Here is a 21594-nt window from a genome sequence, read left to right on the forward strand (position 1 = left end):
ACGTCACCATCTAAAAACGGATAATTAACGATAGGAAATGAAAAATCATCCCTTTTATCATAAATTTTAGTATTCAGCTTTCCGTTAGTGAAATAGATATCAAGATCGAGAAAAGGGCAGTGGTCATTGTTAGTATTAGCTTTATTTAAAGTAAGTACACCAGGATAAATTTCTTTAATATACATACTGAAGTCGTCATTATTGAGAGCCAAAGTATCATCCAAATATCTAAAAGTATTATTAAATTTGTTTATCAGATGTTGTTTTGATGGGTCTTTGCTTATTTTTGTCATAAATTGTAACTCGTAACAATACAAAAAGAGGTCCTCAATAAGTGGTGCACAGTTAGTCCCCATTGGAATTCCGATAATCTGACGATTTACGGAATCCCCAAAGCGAACAAAAATGTTATCTAGTAAAAATTCAAGGGCATATATAGTATCAAAGCATGTCCAATTAATATAGTTTTTTTGTTTATTGCTACTAAAAAATGACCTAAAAGAGTTTGAACATATATATTCACATTCTGATTTTTTGAATGCCCATTTAATTAGGTGTGTGATTTTTTTCTTAATGAGAATGTGAGGCAATGTGGTATACAAGGTAGAAAAATCAAAACTTTGACATGTCACTTAAATATACGTATGGTACCGAATGTGATGGGCAGTAAAAATGTAAAACATTGTCTTCTTTACTCAAAAGCAGTCTAATTAGTATATAAACAGACAAGATAAAGTTTACAAAATCTTTACGTCCAGTATGCAAAGTTGTTCTTTGATGACCGATAATTATAATATCGGTCATTAATAATCAATGTATACACATGTAAATGTTGAAATCATCTGGATTCTTGTTTGAATGAGAGAGTTGTATTTGTGACGTCACATCTATGGTCGTCTTATCGGAAGTCATTACACATCGTATTGTTTGAGTCCTTTTTTTCAATTTGATTTTAACTCATGATTTAAAGATACTTGTTTTCTATTTCATCGTATTCATGTAACTTTTATTACAAATACACTAACAAATACTTTCATAAAAATATTTTATATAAAAATAATACAAAAAAACATTATAACAAACAGAGATATTTCATACCAAAGAGTGATGTGTATGACATAATTCATGCACCCCTTTGATAAATAAACTTTATTATCAAACAAAAGTGATCGGGTCTTTGGACCAAAATTCAATACCGCGTTTTTTAAAACATAAAACAATATCCAATCAGGCTTACGTATAAAACCTCATAACTAAATACAGGAATGTTAGATGTAAAGATACTGAAACACGTCTTAGTGCAATTTGAACTCACACTTAGCAAAAAAGTCATTTTGGAGAATCGGTTTAGTTCGGTGATTAAAAGATCAGACGACATAGATGGCAAAGACGAGTTAAAATAACAAATTCGTCTCCAACATAGCGAGAAAATATGTCGTCCGGAGGCAGCCTTCAGCTGACCTTCAAACAATAATGTATATAAAACATACGCAACGATGGACGGCACTCTCAACTCGGAAAAAAACCAACACTGATCAGGGACTTAGAACAGGCACAGAAATGCAGCGGTATTAAACACGTTTTGTGAGATCACAACCCTTTCCTCATACATTTAGCAAATGTTGTTGATATACAAAAAGCATAACATACAGCAACATGATCAATAATAATGTATATTATAATGGGAAATGTATTATACATAAGGCTAATTATAAAAATGACACTTTTTATTTGTGTAGATTAAATTTGCAATACCACCTGACTGTATTCCTTGTAATAGAACAACGTGTGTAATTTAGCAGCGTCTCATTTGGATTTGTGTTTTTGTACAAAAGAAAATGTTGATTAAATAAAAATTGACAGACACTAATGAATGTGCCAGTTTAGAGACAATGGAAAAAACTTTTTGAGACAATGCTCAAACGCAGATAATCGTGTGTAGCTATCATTCAACATTTGATATGGTTATAGCACTATTGAAAAAAAAGAGGCAAATACATGTAAAGTATTATGAATTTTGAAAAAACAGATTTAAACCAATTACATATATTAGAGGATAGAATTTTCCAGCAAAGATCTTACTTACATGTTTGGAAGTATTTCCTGACATGTTGAATTCACCATTATTTCCCCGTCAGTGACGCATTGATAATCTACGGATGAGATATATGGATTTATTTAATTATAATTAAACTCATAAGATATACCAATAAATGATGATACCCGAAATTCTTAAAGATTTTGCGAAAAATGTTATGTAACCTATGAAACCTTATAGAAGTTCATTTCATGATTAGTTCTAGTTTACTTTAAAAGTAAAATCCCAAACAGACTGAACTCCGAGTAAAATTCAAAACGGAAATTACCTAACCAAATGGCAAAATCAATTTATAAAACACATCAAACGGATGGACAACAACTATCATATTCTTGACTTGGTACAGGCAATTTTAAATATACAAAATAATGGATTGAACCTGGTTTTAAAGCGCTAGACCTCTCACTTCAATTACATTCGCATCAAACTCTATTACATTTACAACCATCCGTGAACAAAACATACATTATCGGTAGATAAATAAACACAAGTAGTATATCGCTGTTTTAAACTTATAAATTCATTAACAAAAACAAACTCGTTGTAAACAAACTAAAACTGAGGGAACCGCATCAAATATAAGAGGAAAACAACAACACAACATTAAAATGTAACACCCACAGAAACGGACTAAGCATAATATCCTATGAGAATACCAAATATAACATAAAAACGAAATACATGAATTTGTGATAGATAAGTACCGTGACAAGTCTTATAGTAATGTGAATTCACACTCAAAAATAAGAGAAAACAAACGACACAACGGAAACACAACGTAAAAATGTAACACACACAGAAACGAACTATAATATAACAATGGCCATATTCCTGACTTGGTACAGGACATTTGTAAAAAAACAAAATGGTGGGTTGAACCTGGTTTTGTGGCATGTCAAACCTCCCTCTGTTATGACCATGTGAAATATAACATTAAAATGACAACACAACATTACATGTCTACAATATGAATAAATAGGAGAACATAATTGACAATGAAACACACGAATATTAGCTAACAAAAGGCAACAAGTTTAAAATTTTATTTCGCCAGAAGTGCATTTTGTTCGCACAAGACTAGTGACCCCCAGATACAAAAGTTTGAAAGCCAAAACAAGTACAAAGTTTAACAACATCGAGGACCAAAAGTTCAAAAAAGAACATCCCCATTATTTAGAATCATTTTATACTTATGCAGACAGTAAATTTTATAAAACGACTATACAAAAGATAAATGATAAAACTGAAGTATTAAGTAATTACATAAAAACAACCAAAATACATTACATAACCCGACGCAATGCAACACATCACAATAAGTTAAAACATTAACGCCTAGTGACGTCATATTTGAAATTGTAAAAAATGACAAAAAATGACGTCACATTTCAATTTGTAAAACAGATCATCAAAAATGAAAAATGACGTCACATTAAAATGAATAAGATATGATGAGGATTGATCTAAGATTATATCTCATGATATTTGAACTAAACACTGATGTTACATTTATTAACAATGCACATTTCAATAATTATTGATAGCAATAAAACTAACGGTACCAATTTTCTTGCACCAGATGCGCATTTCGACAAAACATGTCTTTTCAGTGATGCTCGTGGCCAAAATATTTGAAATCCTAAGCTTATATAAAAGATGAAGAGCTATAATCCAAAAAGTCCAAAAAGTATAGCAACATCCTTGAAAAGAGAGTTTTGCATGAGGGAGATACATTCCTTGATTTATAATAGTTTCTTATATTTTGTAACAGCAAATTTTAATAACACAAAAAAATCCGTATTTTCATGCAAACTAAGGTAGCAATTAACTATATTTTAGAGCTATGTCGAGTTTGTTTTGAATCTAACTTCAAACGTAAAACATCATACAGATTACGTTAAACAAAATGAAAACTAATAAATAAAGGATTGTCAAAATAGGGATACAGCAGTCATCACTGTGTCATAATTTCAATTAGAACAAAATCAGACAAATGTTTAATTTAGTAAGGGGCAACATTTTACAGAATTTGAATTTCGTGGCTTTTGCTGTTCGTTGACGTGGATGGTGGGTTATTGATTGATATGTATAACTGCGCCTTGACAATCAATGAAACAAATAAAGGCAACTTGTATCGGCTGTTTTATTGCTGAAATTATTAAAACAATTAGTTTATAGCTTATATATATATTGCACCTTATCAGATGACTTATGCTTTGATAACAGAAGATTTAAAACAAATACAATAAACCAAAAATAAGCTATTAGCAATGATCTTTTCTAATTGTTTGAGTAAGAAGTTTTGTTTAAAGGTTACATATTGACACATGGTTTTTTGTATGTATCGATCACTTATTTCTTTAATAAAACTCACCTGCAGACAGTTTTGTACATGAAACTCTAAAACAGGAACAATCTTCCTCAGATGGGTTACAGACACATCTTTTCTTTGGTTTTGTAACAAACGCATACCGCTTTCTGTAGTCACAGCGACAAGTAACATCGTTGCTAGAAGAATCATTCCTGAATACTACCTGTCCGTCGTCAGCACACTTTGATTTACTGAAGATACATTCACTATTCCTACGGGTGGTGAACACTATAGGTTGATATCTTCCGGCATTACATTCTGCTAGATTAAATAACGGTTGGAACACTAGCTTACTTCCTTTGAAAGAATAATGAAAATGATATAAAACATTATAAGTATAGTCTACGATTCCTGTTCATTTTTGTTTTTAATTCATTGTTACAGGTGTAATACCACTAAAGCATGGTACGAAAGTAGGTCGAAAAAATTATTCCCTTGAACAACGTTGAATTTGACCGTTGTAGGTAATTAGTCCTACATTTCATTGCAGTAAAACTATTTTGTGTCATAAACATATGTCTTGGGTATTTCAAAACACCATTATTTTTATTTGTGACTTCTAAAGAAACTTTTGAATCTTGATATTACATGGTGACTAAACATTGTACACAGATAGAATAAAGGGAAGAAATTTGATTGGTTAACTTGCAATGATGGTTATTTTCTTATATGCAATGAAATGTTAAATGAAAATTTTTCTTTAGAACTGGACAGGACAAAACTTTACTCATGCCAAGTATTTTTTTATTCAAAATAAAGATAAATTCTGGACAAGTTTTTGAAAAGTGCAAATTTAAAAAAGACTAATACTCACAAGAGTGGCATATCGGGTGCCATATTTGAATCAGGATTGGCGTGCCCTTTCATTGCACCCGAGATGACGCCGGAGTTTTGGTGAGGTTCAAATTGCATAAAAATACTTTTTTTATGTTATGTTTTTTCTTTGTTTTTCTTTTGATTGTTAAATGTCTGTTTTCGCCTCTTGCGTTTTGGATTTTTTCATCCCTTTTTTTTTTTATAAAATCATGATTTTTATTCTTGGTCTCACATTGTATTTTATTTTTATTGTTTTTAAACAAATCCAACCAATTTGTCGTTAATGCACATACTAATATTTAAATAGAGAAAGTATGATACATTGTAAATTTTAACTCAAATCAATAAGTTCAAGTATGCGTGGAATTGTATATTCGTCTTACGAAATCTAAATAGAAGTCATGTTTAGTCTGGGGAAAACAATTGTAACCTATGTATCTTTAGTGAAAGTATTTAATTTTTATGACATTCAATTCTAAAATATTCAAAACGTTTTCAAACAATTGAAAATAACTGACCTATAATAACCTAATCATGAAATAAAATTAAATAAATAAATTTTAGAAATCAGTTTTACTTACCTATGCTACTTTTATCTGTATGTGAACAATTTTCCATATATTTTTCTTCTAGTAGGTTAAACAAACATGCATATGTGTCCTCCGAATAACATGAAACGATTGCTCGCAATCTCCATTCTGCTTTTGCTGGACATTTTAATTCATATCCCGTCGCCGTACAAATAATCTGAAACAGATATTAATTTACGATTTCCTTAATATCAAACATAGAGACCAAAGTTTTGTTTACTTTAATATGTCATTACTCAATGTGTCTTCTTTAACGGGTTTTTATTTAGAATGTACCGCTGAACAATTAAATTAACAGATACACACTCATGATGCGAAATGTTGCCAACAACATTAATAGTAGGCGTGACGTCATGAACCCCTATGAAATTTACTTACCCCCTACGGATACATAGGGAGTCACGACGTGACGGCTTAAAACCAATTAAAACGTGATAATTACCCGCAGTGCGACAACAAAGTTTGTATTTAGACATGATAAGACTATTTGTTAATTCAATTTACGTATAGCAGGTACTTAACTCTGTAAAAGAGGAACCAAATATATCAGAGGGATAGCAAAACTCAAAGATTGAAAATAAACTGACAAAGCAATAGCTAAAAATAAAAAAGACAAGCAGACAAATGATAGAACAGAAGAAACAACATGCAAAACTAAACACTAAGCAACACGAACCCTATCAAAAACTGGTGGTGATATAAGGTGCTTTGGAAGGGTAAGCAGCTTTTACTTTACATTAGGCACCCGCAAGAATGGACATTGGTGTATATTGGCTGTATTATTACGGTACATTGTTGTTCTTCATGGATATGTGATGTGTTATCTGTGTATATGTGAACTCAGACATTCAAAATAAAAATAAAGTTGACTTTTACTGAGATGTATGCATGTTTTGTACCCATTTTCCTTGTTACCTTTTATTTGGAATTGAATAGCAATGACTATTACATAATACTAATTTCAGACTTGTAAAACAGTAAAGCTTATCAAGTATAATAGGTTGAACATTTTACGATAAAGCTGTAAATATTCCCTAATGCATACATACATTTGGATTTTTTTTATTAAAAGGGGTACTAACTGTCAAATTATGTTCACCGATTTGACTCAAATTCGTATATTTGCTATTTTACCATGTACAACATTTATCAACATTTTAAAGTTCAAAATAAACAATTTACAGGCCATATGGTCGATAATATGTAGTTTCGTTCGTGAATAATCTAGTTTTTACGCCATCTAATTATCTATCGAATTGATCTCTGATTTCTTCTGCCACATAAACATGAATATAGATAAAAAAAAAAAAAAAGAGAGAAGCGATCTCGTGCAATGTCATTGCTATATGTTTGTTTATTTCATGTTGTAAATTAAAGATGTATGTTAATCATCGTTTTAACCTGTATAAGAATGATTTTTTTGTGGATGAAATTAGTCAATCAAAATGATTGACATTTTCATCACTTTCAATGTTTACATCATTTTGCTTTTAAATAACCGAACACGCATATAATTCATTCGTTAACCATCTACAAAGCAAAGCGGTTACGTCGACGTTCACATGAATAATGATTCAAATGGGATCGAATAATTGAATTGCAATTGAATGATTCAACTTCAATGTTGCTTACCTTTATTTGACAATTATGGCTGCTAAAAGCGAATAACTATTTGTTCCATTAACGGAACAAACATCATAGTTTAGATTTTTTATATGTGTCGTAGCTAGAGCCACGTTTAGAGAAATGGAGTAAAACAGTTTACCTGTTGAAAAATCGTATCACATAATTTCTATATTTACCAGTATTAGAAGAATAATCATGTTGCAGCATCATTTGTCAAATTAACTGTTTTTTTGTGAAATCTTAAAAGACAACTGCAAAAAAAATATTTAATTAAATGTAAATTAATATATAATAAAGTGTCTCACTATCCCCTCAAGTGGACAGTCCATTTTTTTATATGAGTTCGCGGTTAAACATCATAATAATGTTCAAGCCACCATTTTCTACATACGAAAATCAACATAAGAAAATGAATGTACCAAGTAAGGAATATGACAGTTGGTATCCATTCGCTTCATGTGTTTGAGGTTTTATTTTGCCATTTGATAAGGGACTTTCCGTTTTAAACTTTTCTCGGAGTCTGTATTTTTGTGATTTTACTTTAAATCACATATATTTATTCACCGCCTTAGAATAATTAATATATGCAAGTAAATGATTCAAAATTAAGATTTTAACCTTAATGAAAAGATGAAGTAGGCAAATCACATATTTTACAGCAATATTTTAAAGTTATATGGAATGTGCATTTTTAAAAATAGTTTGTCGCCAACATTCTTTTTAATTTACCAGTGACACCATTGTTTGTTTCGTCTAATTTTTACTCGTATATACATACTTCATATGAAGAGGCTACTTAAATGTTGAATCAAAGTTACAATTTGCAAGTCAAATCAAATCGTTTGTCGCAATTTTTTCAGACCGACCATCATTAGCAATTTATAGATGTAAGTCAATTATGAGGCAGACTAAACTGTCAAATCTTTTATTTTACATTCAACAAAATGAACATTTTCAAATAGTTTTCAAATGTACCAGGCTTCTAATTTGATACGGGCGTTTCGTTTACATAAGACTCAACAATAACGCTCAGATCTAAATATTTAGAAATTCAAACAAGTACGACAATTTCAAAAGAGTCACCAAAGTATATAAACTGGTGTAAGGCTATCGTCGATATAATGGAACGTGAAGTTATTAGAAAGTGTTTGGGTTTTTTCTATTTATCCGTCCTTAGAAGCTAGCTTTTGAAATGCAGGTAACAGTAGTATATCGATGATCAATAGTCATAAATCGGTTAACCTGAAACAAATCCTGGTCAAAACGAAAACCGAACTGCATAAATTAACTATAAGAGGAAAAAGAGTAAACAACAGAAACACTGAACTCATACAAACACAATCGAAAAGATACATAGAAATCTCCGCTTAAGGAAAACGTGTACAAGGCAACAAGAAGAAAGTCGGTCACCGTTGGTTTATATGGCATTGTCAATAGTAAACATAGGTACCAGGCTTATAATTTGATACACCAGACGCACGTTTTGTCTATATATGACTCATCAGCGACGCGCAGGTCAAAATATTTAGAAATTGAAACAAGTACAGAGTTTAGTAGCATTGAGGACCAACAAATTAAAAAAAGTTATGCCAAATACGGACACGGAAATCTAGGCATGGGATACGAAAATCTTTCGTACATTTGTTCGGTTTGGACAAGTTTAACTGTATTTCGAAGAATTCAACATCACCAAGCAGTGGCATTGATTAAGTACCGTTAATAGTAATCACAGGTACCAGGATTTTAATTTGATACACCAGACGCGCTTTTCGTCTGCATAAGATTCATCAGTGAAGCTCAGATTAAAATTGTTAGAAAATCGAACAAAGTACAAAGTTGAGGAGCATTGAGGACCCAAAAATCCAAACAGTTGTGTAAAGTACGGATATTGCTTGTTAAAAAAACACTTATCACTCATGTGTTTTATATCGGATGGCCCGTGTTGTATTATTCGGTTTGTAAACTTGAGTTATCTTTTTTTTTAAAAAAGCCGTAGAATTCCAAAAGGAAAATATGTTGAGATTTTTTATGGTGCTGTTATAAGAAGAGAAATAACTAAATAAATATGAATTTCTCAAAACTTCCCAAAACAAGTCCATAATGTATTCATCTCATTTCAAGTATGTAACAAATGTTTAAATGTTTTTAAAATTCCGTATTTTTCAATGAAAAACTACTTTTTTCTTTTTCAATTCGAAAAAATAGTGTTGTGTTAATCTGCATTTAAAATTTGTTACCAATAAACGCTTGACTCATCTTTGTTTAGCGTATCCATTAAATCGCCCGGTCTCGTTAAATGAATCAAGTTTAAACTATTCTATATATCTATCCTTTTGTGATTTGTCAAAGATATCTGTAATGAATTACTATAGATCTTGTGCTTCGTAACACAAAAACTGTTATTAACACTAACATGACCAAATACAAAACGATTCTCCAATGTTAAAGTTATGTTGTATATTTAAATGTCCTCTTTTGTAATACGTTTAGGTATTTATATTGTTTGGATCTTATTACAAATACAGTTAACCTTTTTCTTTCTGTAACTTATAAAATAATGTGTTTTTATTTACCCTTTAGAAAATCTATTTTACAAATCAATTTCAGATTTGTTTAGTTCGAAACAATTATTGATGTTAACGTTTCATTATATCTTTAGGGTTGGTTTTTCGTGTCATATTATTTATTAACAATGAGCAGACATGCATCCTTAAGAATAAAAATAATAAACAGATTTTCAAAACGGTGTCTAGCTGCTTGTTCCTAAAAACAGTCCGAAAGTCATAACAACTGTCGTTCCATTAAAGTTCATCAGTTAAGTCAAATTGTTACATTATTACGCTCATACTACTAACTTAAGTATATCAAAAGCTTAGCAAAAACGAAAGTGTAATACATTTTTAAGACACGTTAATGACATAGAATGAAATACTTACGATCAGACTTTGCAAGCAACATTTGTTCGCATAATTTCTTTATGCTCACTCGGTTCAATTCATAATTTTTGTTCGATTATCGTCATCGATTTATTCGTATGGTAACTTCCGTTTAAGTCACATAACTACATAAGTTATCTCCCTTTGTATGTTCATTGTGATTTTATTGTTCCAGATCAGTTAACACTTAACTGTAGTAGGTACCATAATCTACGTATTAGTTTGATAGTAAAATTGTCTAAAAGATAATGATGTGTTTATTTTCATTTTTTTTAAATTGACATTATCGTGTTAATAATGATCACAGTGTCCTCTTATTAAAATAATTTGATACCTGAATTAGAGTACAGGTTTTGCTAACAGATGGAGATTCTTAATCTTCTTTTTTATTTCTAACTATTTCTTGTGGGAGAGTCTGTTGTTTGTGCTTGTCGTAGTATGTTGTTTTGTTCAATTTCATTTATGTTGTAATTTTGACACCTAAGTATGTTGATGATAAATTGCTTGTTGGCTTGATCGTGTATGTTCATTTGTTTTTTAAACCTTTTTATTGTATCAAAGAAATTAAAAAATTGTCGAAAAGCGAAAAATAACTGTCACCACATTGTAAGATTAAGACGATCCCTAGCATTGGTTGGAGCGGGATGTTTTACAAATGATTCAGATATACTTAGTAAAATGCATCACCAACAAATCCGGCCCGAACTATGTCTTTGTGTGGAGATTTGTTTCAATTTCATAAGTAGTAAACAGTATTATGTTATCCTATTGATGAATTGCCCGATACAGTGAATCATTGGAACTGCAAACACATGACCAAAATGCCATACATAACGAAATAACGAGTTTAAACTGACGAAATTCTTCACTCACTAATTTCCTATTTTAATTATTGTTATGCTTCATGTAAGAAGATCCGCGATAAGCTGGTGTGTCACAAATATGTCTCATATTATTAAAGATATATTACATATATTTGTCACAAAATATTTGTTCATCTTTAAGATGCATTTGTAGATTTAGTTTTCATCAACAACTTTTTTTGTCTATGCTATAAATATCATTGTTTGTCTCCTTAAAAACATCATTGTATTGACCTTTGGATTATTCTATCGTCTGAATATATTAATTGATAATGCGACTCAGTTAACTTTTTTAGACCCTTAGTGAAAGTGTTTGAAGAAAAAGCATACCAATATGAATTGCAATACATTCTTTGTGGACATACACATAGGAATATATACACTTTAAATATATGCAATGAATATATATCTATTGGTTTTATCTATTTTATTTATTGGACAACAATGTCATTTATATAAAGCTAATTTTTTCTGAAACCACTTTCTTTTAGTCGTTCTGCAGCTTACCCTAACCTGAAATGAAATGATAATTAAATTACTATTATAAAACTTGCAGTTTCTTGAAATTATAATGTTACGGTTTTAATCGACTAATATATATATATATCTTTTGAACAAAGTTTCCTATGCACAATCTGTTGCACATTTACCTTCATGGTATAATCAACAACACAAATTCATTGATTAAATTTTTTTTCCTGCTAATTTATATTTCAACTCATGTTAACTTTTAAAGGAAGTTACCCGAACGTTAATATAAACAATCAATATACAAGCATGGATAATGTGGAACCAAAATGTGTCCAATTACATGGTTCTTCCAAGTGAACTATCATTTTCTATGTGCAATGAACCGTAAAATCGGGGTCAAAACTCTAATTTGGTATTAACAGTAGAAAGATCATATCATAGGAAACATGTGAACTTAATTTCAAGTTAATTGGATTTGAACTTCATTAAAACTACCTTCTCCATAAATTGTTCACCTGACAAAGGGACGGTTGAACGGACGGACGAACCAATTAAGGCACAGATTAGAAAACATAATGCCTATAAATGGAGAATAAAAAAGTGAGCTAGCAAGTGATCCTACAGATTAATGTTTGGTATTTGTATTTATTTTTCCATGTGTTTATATATGCAATTATACGTTATAATTACAGTTTTAAAAGTGCTGTTGCATTATTTTTTGTCTTTCATAAAGAATTAGCACGTTTTCACTTCACTTTCCACATTATCGTTCACCCCTAAACTTTCATTCGCACTTGCGCTGTTCGTTTGGCCAGATAAGTAAACATAGCTTGGTGAAGTCTACCGCGTACATGAAAGCTATCGGGGAATTAGAGTATGAGAAGACAAAATACAATAGCAATACATTTAAGGTATTTTATAAGATAATGGATTTTCATTTAGAATAAATTCCTTTTCTTTAATACAGATTATTATCATTTAATTCGTTCAAATTAAATCAACTGCTTCCGATTGTACGTGTGAGTGAATATGACACATGATACAATTAACATCACATTCAATGATGATACTGATGGATGGATGTTGAACGTCCAGCGGGAAATTCAAAATACACCCATATCTAGCAAAACATGTTAATTTGGAATTAATTAGTACCATGCTTCGAACTAGACCAGAAATGAACATGCTAGTTCGCAATGTAACAGTCAGCAAAATATTCTAACTCCGATCTGACAAGTCTTTGCCCTTTTTTATAATGTCGCGCAGCACATTCCAATTATAAAGTCGTTGGAGTGACCCCGCGGAGGTTCAAACCCAGTTTTGTTAGTGTTGACTTTATTTCCCTCGTTTTAAGTTTTAGCCACACTAGTATTTGTTTTTTGGTGGGTTTTGTTTTGATTGGGGGGTACGGTTCCTTGATATCTTTCTCAATTATTAAGTAATCTAGAATTGGAATTCTTGTTATGTTTTGCATTGAAATAAACATATGAGAGCAAATAGATAACCGATGTCGAAGCATAATAAAGTCTAGGTATGGTGCTCATATTCAAAGGCCAAACATTTGTTAATATCTGTGTCATTTGGTCTCTTGTGAAGAGTTGTCTCGTTGGCAATCATACCACATCTTCTGTTATATCCAGCATGTTTCATGATTAAGTGTAAATAAGAATGTATATAGTCAAGTTGTTGAAATTTGCATTATCATATCAACGTAAGGGATAGGATGGGGTTTACAGAATAATAGGGAATAATTGGCTACACTAACACAAACATAGGACAATAAATAAAGTATAGAAAAAAAAAACTGGTAAATTGCGGTTTTCAAATATTAATAGTAGTTACCACAACATAAATAATACAGCAATGAAGGACAACACAATCAGACAATCTAACATAACATCGTTGTGCATGTCAGTTCTTACTTAAGCATGTTAAGGTAACAATAGTATACCGCTGTTCAATATGCATACAATATCTTCAAATCACATCGAACTTTTTTATTTCAACAGATAAACACAGGCGAAGTTTTGTATAAACATAATGAAAATCTTCTTTTCATAAATATGCTCTAGATATGTACAACATTTCTTTTGAAATAAATAATTTTTATCAAAGAATCAGGAATTAAAAAAAAAACCGGCATTTTTGCGGTATATTTATCAAATTTAAATTTTTTTAAAGTTTTAATGTTGACTTTTTTCTTAAAATTGGTTCAAATAATTTTCATACGTACTCAAACCTAAAGCCATTTAAAAAAAAGATGGTCCATGTACTCGTTTTCAAGTTAAAGCATTTTAATCATAAAAAAATGCACCTTTACCCGATATGTCACAGTTTGATGTCGCGGGGAAAAAAATTACGTTTGCAACGTTGTTACCTTCTCGTAACTGTATTGTATGCCCTTACTTACAGTATTATCAAAACATGACTTCAATCCTTTCTGAGTAAGTGCACTTGTTTCATAATATGGCATTCTGTGATCACTGGCAAAAGACTCTGCCTCCTCTTTAGCTATACATGTGTCTTTACTTGAATCTCTTAAATCTGAAATATGTTAAATGAATGCAACCCATGTCAATGTATTTCGTTAAACCGAGTCTAATATAATCCTCAATCTCTAAAATAACCAGGCTAGAGGGAGGAAAACAGGAAAAACATCGCGGTTCAAGAAAAGCAACATAAAACATGTTAAAAACAAGAATGTGACCCAAGTACACGGATGCCCCACTCGCACTATCATTTTCTATGTTCAGTGGACCATGAAATTGGGGTCAAAACTTTAATTTGGAATTAAAATTAGAAAGATCATATCATAAGGAACATGTGAACTAAGTGTAAATTTGATTAGACTTCAACTTCTTCAAAAACTACCTTGACCAAAAACTTTAACCTGAAGCGAACGGACGCACAGACGGACGGACGGACGCACGCACAGACGGACAGACGAATGAAGGCACAGACCAGACAACATAATGCCCCTCTACTATCGTAGGTGGGGCATAAAAAAGAAAAGATAGTCAATAATCAGACTTAAAACAAACCACTTAAGTGGACAGACATATAACGATTGAGCAACCGTAAACTTCCGAAACAGGTGCTGTTTGAGGCTAAACTGATTTAATGTGACTCATTTTGACGGTGCTGTTTGAGGCTGAAATGAAGTAATGCCTACTTATATTGGCGGTGCTTTTTGATGGTGAGATGGTGTAATACTGACTCATTTTGATGGTGCTGTTTGAAGCTAAGATGATGTTATACTGACTCATTTTGACGCTGCTGTTTTAGGTAAAGATAATGTTATACTGACTTATTTTGACGGTGCTGTTTTATGCTAAGATGATATTATACTGACTCATTTGAACGGTGCTGTTTTATGCTAAGATGATGTTATACTGACTCATTTAGACGCTGCTGTTTTAGGCTAAGATTATGTTGTACTGACTTATTTTGACGGTGCTATTTTAGGCTGAGACGATGTTATACTGACTCATTTAGACGCTGCTGTTTTAGGCTAAGATTATTATATACTGACTTATTTTGACGCTACTGTTTTAGGCTAGATGATGTTATATTGACGCATTGGAACGGTGCTGTTTCAAGCTAAGATGTTATTATACTGACTCATTTTGACGCTGCTATTTTCGGCTAAGATTATTATTTCCTGAATTATTTTGACGCTGCTGTTTTAGGCTAAGATGATGTTATACTGAAGCATTGGAGCGGTGCTGTTTTAGGCTAAGATGATGTTATACTGACTCATTTGAACGGTGCTGTTTTATGCTAAGATGATGTTATACTAACTAATTTTGACGGTGATGTCTTAGGCTGAGACGATGTTATACTGACTCATTTAGACGTTGCTGTTTTAGGCTAAGATTATGTTGTACTGACTTATTTTGACGGTAATGTTTTAGGCTGAGACGATGTTATACTGACTCATTTAGACGCTGCTGTTTTAGGCTACGATTATTATATACTGACTTATTTTGACGCTACTGTTTTATGCTAAGATGATGTTATACTGACGCATTGGAACGGTGCTGTTTTAGGCTGAGATGATGTTATACTGACTCATTTTGACGCTGCTTTTTTCGGCTAAGATTATTATATACTGACTTATTTTGACGCTGCTGTTTTAGGCTAAGATGATGTTACACTGACGCATTTGAACGGTGCTGTTTTAGGCTAAGATGATGTTATACTGACTCATTTTGACGCTGCTGGTTTAGGCTAAGATTATGTTGTACTGACTTATTTTGACGGTGATGTTTTAGGCTGAGACGTTGTTATACTGACTCATTTAGACGCTGCTGTTTTAGGCTAAGATTATGTTACACTGACGCATTTAACGGTGCCGTTTTAGGCTAAGATGATGTTACACTGACGCATTTGAACGGTGCTGTTTTAGGCTAAGATGATGTTATACTGACTCATTTAGACGGTGCTGTTTTAGGCTAAGATGATGTTATACTGACTCATTTTGACGCTGCTGTTTTAGGCTAAGATGATGTTATACTGACTCATTTAGACGGTGCTGTTTTAGGCTAAGATGATGTTATACTGACTCATTTTGACGGTGCTGTTTTAGGCTAAGATGATGTCATACTGACTCATTTAGACGCTGCTGCTTTAGGCTAAGATCATGTTATACTGAATCATTTTGACGCTGCTGTTTTAGGCTAAGATTATGTTATACTGACTCATTTTGACGCTGCTGTTTTAGGCTAAGATGATGTTATACTGACTCATTTAGATGGTGCAGTTGTAGGCTAAGATGATGTTATACTGACTCATTTTGACGGTGCTGTTTTAGGCTAAGATGATGTTATACTGAATCATTTTGACGCTGCTGCTTTAGGCTAAGATGATGTTATACTGACTCATTCAGACGCTGCTGTTTTAGGCTAAGATGATGTTATACTGACTCATTTGAACGGTGCTGTTTTAGGCTAAGATGATGTTATACTGACTCATTTAAACGGTGCTGTTTTAGGCTAAGATGATGTTATACTGACTCATTTTGACGCTGCTGTTTTAGGCTAAGATTATGTTGTACTGACTTATTTGAACGGTGCTGTTTTATGCTAAGATGATGTTATACTGACTCATTGGAACAGTGCTGTTTTAGGTAAAGATAATGTTATACTGACTTATTTTTACGATGCTGTTTGAAGCTAAGATGATGTTAAACTGACTCATTTAGACGGTGCAGTTTTAGGCTAAGATGATGTTATACTGACCAATTTTGACGCTGCTGTTTTAGGTAAAGATGATGTTATACTGACTCATTTTGACGCTGCTGTTTTAGGCTAATATGATGTTATACTGACTCATTTAGACGGTGCTGCTTTAGGCTAAGATGATGTTATACTGACTCATTTTGACGCTGCTGTTTTAGGCTAAGATGATGTTATACTGACTCATTTTGACGGTTCTGTTTTTGGCTAAGATTATGTTATACTGACTCATTTAGACGCTGCTGTTTTAGACTAAGATGATGTTATACCGACACATTTTAACGGTGCTGTTTAAGGCTAAGATGATGTTATACTGACTCATTTTAACGGTGTTGTTTGAGGCTAAGATTATGTTGTACTGACTTATTTAGATGCTGCTGTTTTAGGCTAAGATTAAGTTGTACTGACTTATTTAGACACAGCTGCTTTAGGCTAACATGATGTTATACTGACTCCATTAGACGCTGCTGTTTTAGGTAAAGATGATGTTATACTGACTCATTTAGACGCTGCTGCTTTAGGCTAAGATGATGTTATACTGACTCATTTTGACTCTACTGTTTTAGGCTAAGATGATGTTATACTGACTCATTTAGACGCTGCTGTTTTAGGCTAAGATAATGTTATACTGACTCATTGGACGCTGCTGCTTTAGGCTAAGATGATGTTATACTGACTCATTTTGACGCTGCTGTTTTAGGCTAAGATGATGTTATACTGACTCATTTTGACGGTTCTGTTTTTGGCTAAGATTATGTTATACTGACTCATTTAGACGCTGCTGTTTTAGGCTAAGATGATGTTATACCGACACATTTTAACGGTGCTGTTTAAGGCTAAGATGATGTTATACTGACTCATTTTAACGCTGCTATTTTTGGCTAAGATTATTTTATACTGACTTATTTTGACGCTGCTGTTTTAGGCTAAGATGATATTATACTGACCATTTTGACGCTGCTGTTTTAGGCTAAGATGATGTAATACTGACGCATTGGAACAGTGTTGTTTTAGGTAAAGATGATGTTATATTGACTCATTTAGACGCTGCTGTTTTAGGCTAAGATTATGTTGTACTGACTTATTTAGACGCAGCTGCTTTAGGCTAAGATGATGTTATACTGACTCCATTAGACGCTGCTGTTTTAGGTAAAGATGATGTTATACTGACTCATTTAGACGCTGCTGCTTTAGGCTAAGATGATGTTATACTGACTCATTTTGACTCTGCTGTTTTAGGCTAAGATGATGTTATACTGACTCATTTAGACGCTGCTGTTTTAGGCTAAGATAATGTTATACTGACTCATTGGAACGGTGCTGTTTTAGGCTAAGATGATGTTATACTGACTCATTTAAACGGTGCTGTTTTAGGCTAAGATGATGTTATACTGACTCATTTTGACGCTGCTGTTTTAGGCTAAGATTATGTTGTACTGACTTATTTGAACGGTGCTGTTTTATGCTAAGATGATGTTATACTGACTCATTGGAACAGTGCTGTTTTAGGTAAAGATAATGTTATACTGACTTATTTTGACGATGCTGTTTGAAGCTAAGATGATGTTATACTGACTCATTTAGACGGTGCTGTTTTAGGCTAAGATGATGTTATACTGACCAATTTTGACGCTGCTGTTTTAGGTAAAGATGATGTTATACTGACTCATTTTGACGCTGCTGTTTTAGGCTAATATGATGTTATACTGACTCATTTAGACGGTGCAGTTTTAGGCTAAGATGATGTTATACTGACTCATTTTGACGGTGTTGTTTTAGGCTAAGATGATGTTATACTGACTCATTTTGACGCTGCTGTTTTAGGCTAAGATGATGTTATACTGACTCATTTTGACGCTGCTGTTTTAGGTAAAGATGATGTTATACTGACTCATTTAGACGGTGCAGTTTTAGGCTAAGATCATGTTATACTGACTCATTTTGACGGTGTTGTTTTAGGCTAAGATGATGTTATACTGACTCATTTTGACGCTGCTGTTTTAGGCTAAAATGATGTTATACTGACTCATTATGACGGTTCTGTTTTTGGCTAAGATTATGTTATACTGACTCATTTAGACGCTGCTGTTTTAGGCTAAGATGATGTTATACTGACTCATTTTAACGGTGCTGTGTTAGGCTAAGATGATGTTATACTGACTCATTGTAACGGTGCTGTTTGAGGCTAAGATTATGTTGTACTGACTTATTTAGATGCTGCTGTTTTAGGTAAAGATGATGTTATACTGACTCATTTTGACGCTGCTGTTTTAGGTTAAGATGATGTTATACTGACGCATTGGAACAGTGTTGTTTTAGGTAAAGATGATGTTATATTGACTCATTTAGACGCTGCTGTTTTAGGCTAAGATTATGTTGTACTGACTTATTTAGACGCAGCTGCTTTAGGCTAAGATGATGTTGTACTGACTCCATTAGACGCTGCTGTTTTAGGTAAAGATGATGTTATACTGAATCATTTAGACGCTGCTGCTTTAGGCTAAGATGATGTTATACTGACTCATTTAGACGCTGCTGTTTTAGGCTAAGATGATGTTATACTGACGCATTGGAACAGTGTTGTTTTAGGCTAAGATTATGTTATACTGACTCATTTTGACGCTGCTGTTTTAGGCTAAGATGATGTTATACTGACTCATTTTGACGGTGCTGCTTTAGGCTAAGATGATGTTATACTGACCTATTTAGACGATGCTGTTTGAAGCTAAGATGATGTTATACTGACCTATTGGAACGGTGCTGTTTTAGACTAAGATTATGTTGTACTGACTTATTTTGACGATGATGTTTTATGCTAAGATGATATTATACTGACTCATTTAGACGTTGCTGTTTTAGGCTAAGATTATGTTGTACTGACTTATTTTGACGGTAAGGTTTTAGGCTGAGACGATGTTATACTGACTCATTTAGACGCTGCTGTTTTAGGCTAAGATTATTATATACTGACTTATTTTGACGCTACTGTTTTATGCTAAGATGATGTTATACTGACGCATTGGAACAGTGCTGTTTTAGGCTGAGATGATGTTATACTTACTCATTTTGACGCTGCTATTTTCGGCTAAGATTATTATATACTGACTTATTTTGACGCTGTTGTTTTAGGCTAAGATGATATTATACTGACTCATTTGAACGGTGCTGTTTTAGGCTAAGATGATGTTATACTGACTCATTTTGACGCTGCTGTTTTAGGCTAAGATGATGTTATACTGACTTATTTTGACGCTGCTGTTTTAGGCTAAGATTATGTTGTACTGACTTATTTTGACGGTGATGTTTTAGGCTGAGACGATGTTTAACTGACTCATTTAGACGCTGCTGTTTTAGGCTAAGATTATGTTACACTGACGCATTTAACGGTGCTGTTTTAGGCTAAGATGATGTTACACTGACGCATTTGAACGGTGCTGTTTTAGGCTAAGATGATGTTATACTGACTCATTTAGACGGTGCTGTTTTAGGCTAAGATGATGTTATACTGTCTCATTTTGACGCTGCTGCTTTAGGCTAATATGATGTTATACTGACTCATTTTGACGCTGCTGTTTTAGGCCAAGATTATGTTATACTGACTCATTTTGACGCTGCTGTTTTAGGCTAAGATGATGTTATACTGACTCATTTAGACGGTGCAGTTTTAGGCTAAGATGATGTTATACTGACTCATTTTGACGGTGCTGTTTTAGGCTAAGATGATGTTATACTGAATCATTTTGACGCTGCTGCTTTAGGCTAAGATGATGTTATACGGACTCATTTTGACTCTGCTGTTTTAGGCTAAGATGATGTTATACTGACTCATTTTGACGCTGCTGTTTTAGGTTAAGATGATGTTATACTGACGCATTGGAACAGTGTTGTTTTAGGTAAAGATGATGTTATATTGACTCATTTAGACGCTGCTGTTTTAGGCTAAGATTATGTTGTACTGACTTATTTAGACGCAGCTGCTTTAGGCTAAGATGATGTTATACTGACTCCATTAGACGCTGCTGTTTTAGGTAAAGATGATGTTATACTGACTCATTTAGACGCTGCTGCTTTAGGCTAAGATGATGTTATACTGACTCATTTAGACGCTGCTGTTTTAGGCTAAGATGATGTTATACTGACGCATTGGAACAGTGTTGTTTTAGGCTAAGATTATGTTATACTGACTCATTTTGACGCTGCTGTTTTAGGCTAAGATGATGTTATACTGACTCATTTTGACGGTGCTGCTTTAGGCTAAGATGATGTTATACTGACCTATTTAGACGATGCTGTTTGAAGCTAAGATGATGTTATACTGACCTATTGGAACGGTGCTGTTTTAGACTAAGATTATGTTGTACTGACTTATTTTGACGATGATGTTTTATGCAAAGATGATATTATACTGACTCATTTAGACGTTGCTGTTTTAGGCTAAGATTATGTTGTACTGACTTATTTCGACGGTAATGTTTTAGGCTGAGACGATGTTATACTGACTCATTTAGACGCTGCTGTTTTAGGCTAAGATTATTATATACTGACTTATTTTGACGCTACTGTTTTATGCTAAGATGATGTTATAC

General features: G+C 32.8%; 1 protein-coding gene and 1 long non-coding RNA gene across 2 annotated transcripts in view; both read right to left on the reverse strand.

Moving 5' to 3' along the window:
- LOC134691623 (uncharacterized) overlaps positions 1–21594 on the reverse strand; it is a 270467-nt gene that overhangs the window by 7057 nt on the left and 241816 nt on the right. The window lies entirely within an intron of this gene.
- Positions 14121–21594, reverse strand: part of LOC134690755 (ras-related C3 botulinum toxin substrate 1-like) — a 187036-nt gene continuing 179562 nt past the window's right edge. The window contains exon 3 of the mRNA XM_063550810.1: positions 14121–14315. Coding sequence (XP_063406880.1) covers positions 14128–14315 — 188 coding nt within the window. The 3' untranslated portion in view covers positions 14121–14127. The remainder of the gene's footprint in view (positions 14316–21594) is intronic.

The sequence above is a fragment of the Mytilus trossulus genome, chromosome 11 (genome assembly GCF_036588685.1).
Source record: "Mytilus trossulus isolate FHL-02 chromosome 11, PNRI_Mtr1.1.1.hap1, whole genome shotgun sequence".
Lineage (NCBI taxonomy): Eukaryota > Metazoa > Mollusca > Bivalvia > Mytilida > Mytilidae > Mytilus > Mytilus trossulus.